The sequence below is a fragment of the Nyctereutes procyonoides genome, unplaced genomic scaffold, assembly GCF_905146905.1.
Source record: "Nyctereutes procyonoides isolate TBG_1078 unplaced genomic scaffold, NYPRO_anot_genome, whole genome shotgun sequence".
NCBI classification, from domain to species: domain Eukaryota; kingdom Metazoa; phylum Chordata; class Mammalia; order Carnivora; family Canidae; genus Nyctereutes; species Nyctereutes procyonoides.
Window position 1 is genome coordinate 12,073,748 of NW_026575040.1, and position 12,990 is coordinate 12,086,737.

At 48.5% G+C, this 12,990-nt stretch overlaps 1 protein-coding gene across 3 annotated transcripts in view; it reads left to right on the forward strand.

The window, feature by feature from the left end:
• The window catches only part of DAPK2 (death associated protein kinase 2), a 125,575-nt gene that overhangs the window by 108,942 nt on the left and 3,643 nt on the right, over positions 1–12,990 (forward strand). For all 3 annotated transcript variants that reach the window (XM_055319790.1, XM_055319792.1, XM_055319791.1), the window contains 3 exons: positions 555–600; positions 12,706–12,795; positions 12,906–12,989. In XM_055319790.1, the coding sequence (XP_055175765.1) occupies positions 555–600; positions 12,706–12,795; positions 12,906–12,989 (220 nt within the window). The remainder of the gene's footprint in view (positions 1–554; positions 601–12,705; positions 12,796–12,905; position 12,990) is intronic.

The window sequence follows — 12,990 nt, forward strand, 5'->3', positions numbered from 1 at the left end:
GAGATTTTAAGCAGGGAATTATAAGGTGCTGGGTGCCCAGAGCATGGACTAGATGGAACAGGAATGAGATCTGCAGATTCTAGAAGGTCATGTCCTCTTGGTCCCACAGACTTCAGAGAAAGCCAAAGTAGGGTCCTCTAAAGTATAGGGACCTGGCTTCCCCATCTAAGGGCAGTGCTAAGTCAGATCTGTACTGGAGCAGGGACAGGCAGAGAAGCGATCTGGGAAGCAAAAGAAAAACACAGATCAAAGGTTTAGTTGTGGAGAGCTAAAACTCACAAGAGCACTTAGGACTCTCGTAGAGTATAGCACAAGACCCTTCAAGGTTGGTACCAAAGATGAGGGTTTATGTGATGTCACTCTGCCTGGACCACTTTCCCTGGAGTGCAGGCAGTTCAGTCAGTTCCCATCCATCTCTGCATCCCCCATTGTTCTGGTTTGATGGCAGTGGTCAAAGAATGCCAAAATGCAGGTCTGACAAGAGTAGGAATGGGGACTGTTGTTCTCAGCTTCTGTCCTCATGGATCATCACTGTTTTCTGATCCTTGTTGCAGGAAACGACTCACAATCCAAGAGGCTCTCAGACACCCCTGGATCACGGTAAGGGCATGGTGTTGAGTGCCAGTGAGTAAGCAGATCCCTGATCTGTCGCCAGGGCTGAGTGCAGCGGGCAGATGCAGAGGGCCCATGGAGAGGTCTTTGCTAGAAATACCTACTCTTGGGCACAGATGAAAGCCAGGCAGGGATGCCAAGTGCCAAGTGGTCTGGGTTTGTTCAAAGACATTTATAGGTTTAAGATTCTATTTCATGGGTTCAGGTGAATTATGAAATGAAACCCTCACAAACCTCCATTGAAGTCCTTTATCTTTGGGGCCATCTTACAAAGTATACTTTGTCAGAGGACATGTCACTCTCATTCTCAAAGCAGAAATCAACTCCTGAGTTGTAGAGAGAAAGCAATGACAATTAAAAACCTCAACTCTGTAACCAAGGCTCCTTCTTTCTGACTTTTGGGGCTCTGAGAAAGAATGACACTCTGTCCAGTCAGCTAGCTTCCTCAGGCACCTTGAGACCTCAGGGAACAGGGTTTGGAGATGGAAGCCTCTTTCCTCAGGGCAATGCTGTTCCCTCTGGGGAGGTAGAAGCACAAAGCTGAACTCTCTGCCTAACTTGCTTTGTAATTGGGCTTCCAGCTGCTGCTTTGGGAAGGGTCTTGCTGTCTAGTCACAACTTAGAAGCACTTTGGCTAGGGATGTCTTACTGACTCTTTGGGGCTGGGAGTTCAAGCTTTCAAGCCCCACATAGGGCACAGGCATTACTTGAAGAAAACAAAACAGAACAAAACACTTTGGTGGGATAGAAACCAGGAGATGGGGATTCTGGCCCTACTTCTGCTGACTAATGAGATGTGCACTCCCCAGGCATCACCAGATTTCCCATGCACCTGGATCATTAAAGGAGAGGGCTGGCTAGGGTGATCTGAGTATGCAGATGAGCAAGGGTAGGGCTTATGAAGGATGGAGAGCAAGGAGGGCTGGAATGCTTTGGAAAAGGTCAGGTTCATCTGCTCGTTAAAGGATGGGGAAGGCCAAGGGCCCCCTAGGTTTGGAGCAGGCCCAGATCACAGAGCTAGGGAGGCTCTTGGGCTTACTGTGCTGAGTTGCCGAGACCCAGGATGCCAACTAGCCCTAAAGGAGAGAAGCCCCTCAGCCTCCTTCTGTCAGCCATGGCCTTGCCTGCTCCTGCCTTTGAGTGGATGCCTGCAGAGTCCTGGCTATGGCCTGCTTGCCTGTGTGAGCCCCCTAAATGCTATGCATGTGGAGACCTCTAATGGCCATGGACCCTGCCCCCCTACCCTGAAGTGAGCATGCAGGCAACACCCCTGTACTCTTTGATCTTTTTCATCATCTGTGGAAATGTTCATCCCATCGTGGTCCTCCCCATGGCCTGATGCATGCAGTGAATGCCTAAGAGGCTGCTTATGTGCCTTCTGACTGCACTTCAAACTGCCCTTTGGATCAGAACTCAGCTTAATCCTGGCTGTTCTATCTAAATACCCACCAGTCCAAAGGAGAAGTCAGAGCCCCAGAACAGCAGAAGACAGAGCCTGCCCAGCTGAAGACCAAGCGCCTGAGAGAATACACCCTCAAATGCCACTCAAGCATGCCCCCCAATAACACCTACGTCAACTTTGAACGTTTTGCCCGTGTAGTAGAGGATATGGCTCGGGTAGACCAGGGATGCCGTGCCCTGGCAGGGACCCATGACACCATCCAGGATGACGTGGAGACCCTGATCTCCATATACAATGAGAAAGAAGCGTGGTACCGAGAAGAGAATGAGAGCGCCCGGCATGACTTATCTCAGCTCAAGTACGAGTTCCGCAAAGTGGAGTCCTTGAAGAAGGTCCTGCGAGAAGATATCCAGGCCACAGGGTCCAGCCTCGGAAGCATGGGCAGGAAATTGGAGCATCTGCAGGCACAGTTTGAAGCTTTAAGGCAGGAGCTCTCAGCAGACCTACAGTGGATCCAGGAACTGGTGGGCAGCTTCCAGCAGGAGAGTAGGAACACAGATGGCCTAGGCTCTGTGTTCCACAGGGATGCCAGGGAGTCCCTGGTGGAGCTGCTCGACACATCATCCAGCAAGGAAGTCTTGGCCGGCTTGAAGCTCTGAGTACCAGAATCCAGTCAGTACTGCATCCTCGATGATTTGCAGAAGCATGATTCCAAGTGCCCTGCCTGGGCATCAGTTAGAATTATCCTGCAGGGTCTATATCTGTAGCAGAATCCAGAATCAGGAAGGTGCTAGCTACTTATTCATTCTGCACCTCCTCTCACCAACCTGGTTTTCTGGGAGGGTGACTGGCAGGGTAGCCAGGCTGTTAAAACAATTGCAAATGAATACCCTTCCTCGTACCCTTCTCCAGAGGGAGGATGGCTGGCCCGGGGGAGATGCTCAATAATTGATTCGTGATAATGGGTTTGTTCACAACTCACTTCCCACCTCTATGCCTTATGGGATGCAGATCTTGGGTAATCTTTGAGTTAACTAGGGATGACAATAAGCCAGTGTGGTGCTTTCCTGCTACAGAAGAAGGATTTAAAAATGCATGAAGAAAATATTATCTTTCATTTGCACTCATGTCTTCCGTCTTTAAAAGAACTCTGTGAGCTGGAAGGTGGGTGGTATTATTATTGTTACTATTATTTCCATGTAACTGTTGAGGAAATTGACGCAGAGCTGAAAAATGACTTACTCAAGTCTTTGGTAGCTGGCTGAAACAGAAAGGCAAGAAGCCCGAGCCTCAGATGAGGTCTATGGGAAGAAATATTGAGACTTTGCTCTAAATATCCACCTTCACATTAAAGTTCAGCTCCAGAGGTAAAGTTAGCAACTTCACGTAGTTCTGTGTTCTGCCAAGTATTGGTAGAATGCCTCATACCTTTAGACGATTGTCCTGGGAAGTGGGTCCTGAGGGGGTGCCATTCACTGTTCTCTCCAGCCCTGTCTCCATGTGAAGATCAGCCTACAGGCAGGAGGCAAGGAGCAGCATCTCCCCCTTCCCCCCTTTCTGGCTAAAGGCCCCAACCTTGTGTTAGAAATGAAGACCAAAAGGAACTCGATAAGAAGGTCCCTTTTCTTATGAACCTAGGGCATTGGGCCCTGAAAGTTGAGAAACTACATGAGAGCTTAAACTTGGGAAGCACAGGCTCAGTGGTCCCCTCTTGACACCTCCCTAAGGACTGCATGAGGTCATGTCTCTGGAGGGGCCAGTCAGCCAGCTCATATGGGCAAAGCGTGGTGGAGTGTGGGCCTGGCACTGTGCTAGAAGCTTGGAGGTGGGGGACCAGATTGTATCATTTCAAAGTGACTTCACAGACTCACAAAACACCCTTGTCAGATAGGCAGGGTGTGTGTTATTCCCAATTTGGAGATGAGGAAATGGAGAGGATGTGATTTGCCCAAAGCCACAGTAGTGGGAAAAGTGGAAGTCTTCTGATGATATGTCTGTTGCTCTTTCTGCTTCCCCTAACTGCCCCTCGGCTCTCTGCTTAGAGGGCAGTGATACTCAGAGTCAGCCATCCATCTATTGACAAATAATTTTTGAGCACCTGCCAACTGCCAGGCGCTCAGGTTGACACTGGGGATACAATGTTGAGTGAAAACAGGCACATTTCCTGCCTTCATGGAGTTCATAGTCAGGTAAAGAATTCCAACATTAGTCAAGAACATTCTATAAGTATAGAACTGCAGGTGGATCACATGCTAAGAAAGAGAACTGTGTAGTACTGCACTAGCAGCCATGCGCATTTGATCTAATCAGGGAAGGCTTCCCTGAGGTGGTGATGCTGGAGGTGAGGCCAGCTGAGCAAACCAGGGAGAAAGAAGTGTTCCTGACAGAGTTGTCATGCCAGGGCTCTGTGGTAGATGGGGCATGGAAGCTGAAACTACATGGACAGAAAGAATGCTAGAAGGGAGAGGATAAGATGTGTGTATGGTGTAGATGTGGCTGGAGAGGAAGCATGCCTAGTGGTACTTTGCCATATTAAAGAGTTTTTATCCCAAGAGTCATGGGGAACCATGATGGGTGCCAAACTGGTTAACGGCCTGAGATCCTGGGTGGCATGGGGTGGGGGGATGGCCAGGGAGCAGCACAGATGGCAAATGGTTTAAGACAAGACATGAGATTTTGCCCCCATGCAACCATTTCTTCAGACTCCTGTCTGCCTCTTTTTCCATGATCATGCTAGATCATTCCAAATATTATATATAATATTTGTGACAGAAACTTTTTCCATCAGATGTAAGAAACCATATTTTCATCAAAAATAAGATGCATTGTTATTTTATATACCAAAAATAAGAAAGAAAAAAGCCAAGTGCCATAGGAGACTGCCTCCCCTCCCCCCAAAGCTGGGACACTCTCACTGAGATGGCAAATGAGAAATCAAGCCATCATACAAAAGGAGAAAGCAAGGAAACATGAGTGTTTCATCCTTAATGCTAGATGGAGGGCTGAAAACTCATGCAGGGTTGATTTCTGAATTTGCACAATCAGTGGGATCCAAAAGAACCTCAGGCAGAGAATCTAACATCACACAGTCTGAGGTTGAGTGCCTCCCAATGTCTAATAGAAGCAGTGTGGCCATCTCCTGGAACACCCACCTTCTTTTCAGACTGACAATAATGATATGATGCCATTAATTAGGTAAGTCCTGATTTCAGAGATCCAAAAATGTACATTTGGAGTCAGTGGAAGATAGCAAATCCCTGTCTCCTGTGCCCTGCCTGGGAGACTGGGTACAAGTGACCTGAGTACAGTCTCTCCAAGAACTTACTTGTCCTGTCATGAGATGTGATGTACTCATCGGCTTAATGGCTTAAGACACTGCAAGTATCAAAGGTCCCTCTCACCATGTCAGTAGATCTTTACCTCATTTAGCCAGATTTCCTAAGGAAAGGAAGCCCCCAGTTCAGTGACTCCGGTTAGACTTTCTTGTGAGGGTTGAAATAAAATGCATTAAAGGAGTAAGGCGTTGATGATGATTTGAATTAAGGAGACTGGGAACAGGGAGGGAAAAGCAGTTAGTTTAAAATTGTAGCATCAGCCACTCACTGTTCGTGTGGGGAGCTACTGAGAGGGGAGCCACCAGACACCCTTGTTTTACAGCATTTGACAGGACAAGACCTGTCTGAAGTCCCTGCACTGGTCATCCCCAGAGTTGGGGTTAGAACCGTAAGTGGTTTTCCTCACAGTCATGGAATCATCCTCTCTGTGTTCATGTCTGGTCATTGGTAACTATTGATTACTGAGATGTTTTAGAAGCAGACCCTTTTCTGTACTTAAGAACTTCTGAGCACAAATTGAAATGAACTGACAAAGCCCCCCCCCCCAAGTCTTTCAGGGAAATTAGAGGAGACTGTGACCTTCCTCTGTTACCTGGCTGGTCTAACTCCTATCACCCTTTGGCATGAGAACCTGATGCCAAAGGGGAGAGCCCCAGGAGGCCCATGGAATGCCCCGCCGGAGGATTTGTCGGATTCCCCGCCATGTGCCCATAGCTGGCATTTTATTTTTTAAAGATTTTATTTATTCATGACAGACGCAGAGAGAGAGAGGCAGGCAGAGACACAGGCAGAGGGAGAAGCAGGTTCCATGCAGGGAGCCCGATGTGGGACTCGATCCCGGGTCCCCAGGATCACACCCTGGGCTGAAGGAGAGCCAAACCACTAGGCTGCCCATAGCTGGCATTTTAACAGTGGAGTCAAGGGTGGGGCAGGGCTGACAGTGCCCGGTTGGGGTGTTGGGAAGGGACTGTTTCGCTAGTACCTAGAAGGAGGAAGGCCTGGCGGGGCGGGGTGGCGGGGCCTGCTCGGCCATATTAGCCATAAAGGAAGAGTTTTCATTCACCAGGCGCAGTGAGAGGTTGGCCTCTGGGCTCTGTGCAAATGCCACCCTGGGCTGTTGGGGAGGGGAGGCTCAGTGTTGTCACACCTTCCCAGTTACAGCTTCCCCAGGAAGCTGGAGAGTGGGCACCTGGGGAAGGCAGCAGCCTGTCCCCGCTCTGATGCAGATGCACATGGTACATGATAGCTCAGCTTTGCGTTGGGAAAGGTGGAGCTAGCATGGTAACTGGTGATTCTACGGCAGGCAGGAGGCTGCCAGTAAAGGGGTGGGGCAGAGTGATAATGACAGGAGAAGCCGGTCTCCCCCTCCAGCCCTCTCTCCGCACCGCCCACCCTCCACCTCAGGTGATTATGAAGATGGCAGCTTCCCACCTCACTCTGACACGCAGCACAGTCGGCCCGTGTGGGAGGTGGCTGTATGCCCCCCGCTACCAGCCCTCACTGTCAGCCTCTGTAAATGTCTGTGGAACTGAATGGCCTCTTCTCCTTTGTCTGTGAAACTCTTGGCCTGTGGAGAAGATTCTTTGCCCTGTAGAGGAGACCCAGCAGCGGGCATATTTCGAGGAGCTGAAGGGACCAGTTCATTTGGACAAACATTGATTGTGCTCTGGCTCTGGAGGGAGGTGACAGAGAAGGACAAGACAATCCTTGAATAAAAGACTCAGTGTCTGGGACAGATGGGGAGCCCCCCCTCCAACTGGGAGTTGGGAAAGGCCATGCTGAGTGAAAAAGTAAGAGGTACCAAATATTCCAGAAAATGGGAGAGAGATGAATTTGGACTGAGAAAAAGTAAGAGGGGCGGCAGGGGGCAGAAACATTTTCAGGGTGAGTCCCGCTTCCAACACCTCCTACCCAACCTGTAGCCTATGGAGAAGGTGTTGTGTGGAACTTGGAGGAGTGGGGATGAGCCCAGATTGGGGTCAGGACCCTGGACCTGTTGAATGGAGATTAAAGAGGAGATTTAGGGATTTAACAGGAGGGGAGTTTTTGTTTTGAACTTTGTGATATGGGAAATCTTCACACAAGTATCCAAACGGTAGAGTGAATTCCACATACTATTTCCCAGCTTCAAGAGTGAGCAAGTCACAGCCAGTGCTCTTCCATTCATCTGCACCACTGCTTTTTCTGGAGTATTTTAAAGCAAACTTTAACCTATTTATTTTATTTATTTATTTATTTATTTATTTATTTATTTATTTATCCTATTTAACTCATAAATTCTTCAGCATTAATTACTAAGCACCTCCTCTTTCCTATGACTAGTGTCATTATCACACCTGACAAAACCAAGAATAATTCCTTAATATATCACGTGGATACATAGTCCATACTCCCCCATCCCCATTTTTCCCAAGGATGTCCTGTGGTTGGTGTGTTCAAATCAGGATCTAAACATTTGGTTGTTTGGCAACCTGGCATTTGGTTGTTAACATCTCTTAGGTCCCCCATCTCCTGTAACCATACCGGAGGGAGAGCTCTTGAAGCATTTCCTGGGGACCAAAAAATTGCTCAGAAGACTGAAGGTCCTGGGAAGAGGATTAAAAGTGCTGAGAGACCTAGCTCAAAAAAGTGAGACCACAAAAAAAAAAAAAAAAAAAAAAGAGAGAGAGAGAGAGAGACCAGGTCAGGCAAGGAAAGGGGCATTCCCACTTCTTTCCATTAGCTTTAGAAGAATCTATGTACAGGACAACCTGTATGCAGAGACCCAGTCTTGCCACAGCTCTCCCCACCCTTTTTTTTTTTTTTTAATGATAGAGAGAGAGAGAGAGAGGCAGAGACACAGGCAGAGGGAGAAGCAGGCTCCATGCACCGGGAGCCTGACGTGGGATTCGATCCCGGGTCTCCAGGATTGCACCCTGGGCCAAAGGCAGGCGCCAAACCGCTGCACCACCCAGGGATCCCTCCCCACCCTTTTATAAGGAGGGAGACACTCAGGGCCCCATAAGTCTCCTGTCCTCCTTCCCTGGGAAGACTGGAAGATGAGGCCCCAGGGCCCAGGCTCCAGCCAGCAAAATGGAGGATTGGAGATGCCACCTACAGAGAGACTCAATTAATGGAGATTAGTGGAGTTGGAGACATTCGGACCTAGGCTGGAGAGGGCAGTGGGTACTCAGGTGTCCCTGACTCTCAGTGGAGGATGGGCCTGGAGAAGTGGCACAGATGGAAGTTTGGAAAGTTGCAATCTGTTTGCAGTTTCTGGGGGAGGCCGGGTAGTGAGAGAAAATCAGAGTGCCTCTTCTGGAAAGCCAGAGTTCTCTTTTTGTGCCCAGGGGGCTAGACACTTGCTGTTCTGTCTCCCTGCTCTGTGGACGACGGTGCTGACCTAGCACACCCTGCTGGACTTTTTCAAAGCCATTTGCATCTCCATAAACAAAACTAGACTTCAGCCACAGCCTTCTGTCTTCTTGCCTCCCCTCCTGACATTTTTCCAAGATGCTAAACGTGCTCCTAGGAGCCTTGGTTGTAATTGCGCTTACTCTCTGGCCAAGGGACCATAGCTAGAAGGTGGGTACTATCTGTTCACAGAGAGGGGAGGGCCAGGGGAAGGCAGGGCACAGCCCCATCCCCCAGACACCCCTATTTAATCAAAAGTCTTGGTGCCACATTCCTTCTGGGAACAGATTTCACTGCAGAATTTATAGGTCTCTGACTTTCAAGAATTGCAAGGTAGTGTCGGCATGTGGTGAACCTCTTAGCAACCAAGGAGACCCATTGATTAGGAAAGGCCAGCCTGACAGATTTATGCCTGGGTGGCCTCCTTCTCAGTTTATGCTGAGAGTTCATGCTCTTCTGTGTAGCACATAGACAGAGCCCTAGAAGCAATTGCATCACCTCCCATTAATGGCCCCTGGGAATGGCTCTCCCTTGTATTTTAGCTGGGCTCTCTGCTCCGTGGCTGGTAGTGCTGGACCAGTTGGAAGGTAGGATTCTTACTAATGGGATGCCCCTAATTTCATGTTGACCTTCCAGCCATGGGGTTCAACATCTCTTTTCTGGCAAGAGTGTCAATCAGTAAGTGAATAAAAAGAGGCCCCTTCCCTCCCAAGTCTACTGATCCCACTTCATCAAACTTTTCCAAGTACAGTACAAACATCCCCTACAAGGGTTAGGCTCAAAAGTGAATGCAGACATTAGTGAAGTTAGAGGTAGAAATATTCTGTGGGCTGGGGAGGCAGGAAATCACCCTAGGAGGTGCAGGGGAGTAACAAAAAAAAAAAAAAACAAACAAACAAATACAGAATAAAATGTCAAGTAGTAACACATGCTATGAGGAAGTAGGGTGCAGGCCCAGTGAATCGTATGGGGCAATTGGGTGCTATTTTATATAGAGTCATCAGGGAAAGCCTCCCTGAGGAGGTTACATTTGAGCAAAGACTGAACAAAGTGATGAAGTGAATATATGAAGGAGCAAGGACAAAGATACTGAGATTTTGGGTTCCTGGGCCAGAAAGCAGACTATGTGATGGGAACCACAGTGACAGGAGAGACGGAGGAAATTGGGTTAGAGAAGGATCCAGATAGTACAGGCGTGGGGGATCTTGGTGAGCTTGTTGGGTTCCATCAATAGTGCCAGGAAGCTGTTGGAAGGCTGATACCAAGAAAAGTCAAGCTATGCGCTCTTTGTGTCTCCCCTCGGGTGAGACCTAGACCCGGGGCTGAGCTTGCAGGTGCAGCAGAGAAGGCAAGAGGCAGTTAAGTAAGGTAAGAGCTGGGGGAGCTTAGCCTGATGGTCCCCTCAGCAACCTCATCCTCTTCTCTTCCCTTTCTGTCTTACTTCTTCTCCCCTCACTCCCCCTCATTCTTTGGCCCAAAGAGTGTTTTAGTTTGAGAGGGTGAACAGCCCTTGGCTCTCTCATCCCCCCTCCATGTCAAGGGTGTGCGTACTTTCCAACCTGCTCCCTGCCCCCCCACAGAGCTCTGTTGACTCCCAGGCAGAGCTGCAGGGAGTCACAGTGTCATGGCTGCTGATCCGGGTGCCTGGGCCTCTCACTGGCAGGAGTGAGCAGGTCCTGGATCCTAGGAATTCATGCCAGGGTGTCTCTTCAGCAACTCGAGGAAACTAACTATGCAACTATTACGCACCCACTGGTGTATGCTCTGGGTAGGGAGGAGGTAGGGCAGAGAACATTACAAAACCATGAAGAAAATTCCTTCTGTTCCCTCAAGTAGTTTTCCACTAGTGAGCCTGCTAAGGTTGGTGAGAAAAACTGAGAGAGCTCACCTGTGTTTCAGTCATGGCAGGGAGGGAGACATTGCTTTTCAGAAGCTGCCTTGGAGGTCACGCTTGAACCGGGCTTTGAAACACGCAGAGGCCTTCCCAGAGCACGGGGCGTTGGGTGGACATGGAAAGTGTGCCTCCCGCCAGAAGATTTTAAGTCTTGAGCAGTGTGGGCCAGCCCCATGCACTGGTTTCCCTGGTGCCCGGCGCCATGATGAAAAATAGACAAGAAAGGAGGAGTGTGCACCAAGCGTGGATGGGAGACAAGACAAGCACTCAGGAATCCACGAGCTATGTCACTCAGCATTCACTGAGGAGCCACGTGAGGCATTGCTGTGAGGAGGCTGTCAGAGCAGAGAGAAAAATCGAGCTGGATAAGACCATATGGATTCTCCTGGGCGGTTCATTTCCTTGAGATCACAGAGGCTCTCAGAATGGATGAAATCTATCAACTCTCCTTGGAAGAAATGTGTATCTATACACACCCATTGAATTAAATTTTTTTTATTGAGATGTTATTCACATGCCATAAAATTGACCATTTAAAAGAATATAATTCAGTAGTCTTTAGTATCCTCCCAAGGTTGTACAACAATCACCACCATCTAACTCCAGGACATTTTTGTCACTCTAAAAAGAAACCTCCTACCCTCTCAAAGTCATATTCCACCCTCCCCTCTCTCCAGCCCTGGCAAGTACCAGTCTAATTTCTGTCCCTATCAATTTGCCTGTTCTGGGCATTTTATGTAAATAGAATCATACAACATGTGGCCTTTTGCGTCTGGCTTCTTTGACTCAATATAATATTTTCAAGGTTCATCCACATCGTAGCACACGTCGGTACAGTGGACCCATGAACAACCTAGGTTTGAACTGCATATGTGGATGTATGTGGATTTTTTTATATGTAGAATATTTTTTTAAAAATACAGCACAGCACTATAAATGTATTTTCTCATCCTTACAATTTTTTGTAACACTTCCTTTTCTCTAGCTTACTTTATTGTAAGAATACAGTATGTAAAACAGTTAACATACAAAATATGTGTCAATCAACTGTGAATATTATCAGTAAGTCTTCTGATCGACAATAGGCTATTAGTAGTTAAGTTTTTGGGAAGTCAAAAGTTTTGGCTGTGTAGGGGTTCAGTGCCCTAACCCCTGCATCGTTCAAGGGTCAATTGTATTATGAATAATATTTCTGAATTATATTCCATTGTATGGAATTCTATTTATTCACTTATCAGGCAATATACTTTTCAGTTGTTTCTACTTCTTGACTATGAGAATAATGCTGCTCGAGCATTCATAGACAAGTTCATACACCAAAATTTGCCAACCATTTCCGGAGGTTCACTGAACCTCTGAAACCCATCTCTTGATCTAGTAAAACCTTGTTTTACAGAAAGGGAGGAATTCAAGAAGCAATGAACCCATCAAATTATTTACATTAAATATGTCCAGTTTTTTATACATCAACTATACCTTAATAAAGCTATTATCCCCATAATACAGATGAGAAAACTGAGGCTTAGAGAAGCCAGGCCAGGCTGGGTGGAGAAGTCGGGCTTTATGCTGAGCGGAGAAGTCGGGCTTTATGCTGAGCTTTGGCTGCCAGGCTGTGAAAAGCAACTTTACATCCAAATTCCTCTTCACTTCCACTGAATCCCCGATTTCCTTCAATTTACTCTTGAACAGAGTCCTAATGTTCTATTTGCCATCTGTTTTGCTAAGCCCCAGAACCAGCCCAGCACACAGTGGGCGTCCTAGACTGCTGTCCCTGACCCTTCCCCAAAGTGAGCCAGGACTGAAGGCCCCACCTCCGTCCTTCCCATGATTCTCCAGCCCAGCCAGAGTGTGTCTGGCTGTAGGCACAGGAGCTCAGGGGAAGCAGGGGCATCTTCTCAACAGCTGAGACATCGGTAACCACTGCCCTCAATGCGATGTCCCTCTGCATATGCCCTGCCCTCTGAGGAGGTGCCAGATTCGGGCTAAGGACGGCATGCGGTGGGGGGCTTGAGGGGGTGGGTGCCGACCCAAGCCCACTGTCAGCCACCACGCTCTGCTTTGTCTCCCAGCCGGTGGACAACCAGCAAGCCCTGGTCCGCAGGGAGTCTGTGGTCAACCTGGAGAATTTCAAGAAGCAGTATGTCCGCAGGCGATGGAAGGTGTGTCGGGGTGGAGGGACGGGGAAGCAGGGGGCCCCGGCGGGTTCCTAGTTCCCTCCAGGGTTGCTGTGCACCTTCTCACCTGGCAGCCCGTTTGCTCTCTCCCCCAGCTCTCCTTCAGCATCGTCTCCTTGTGTAACCACCTCACCCGCTCCCTGATGAAGAAGGTGCACCTGAGGCCAGATGGGGACCTGG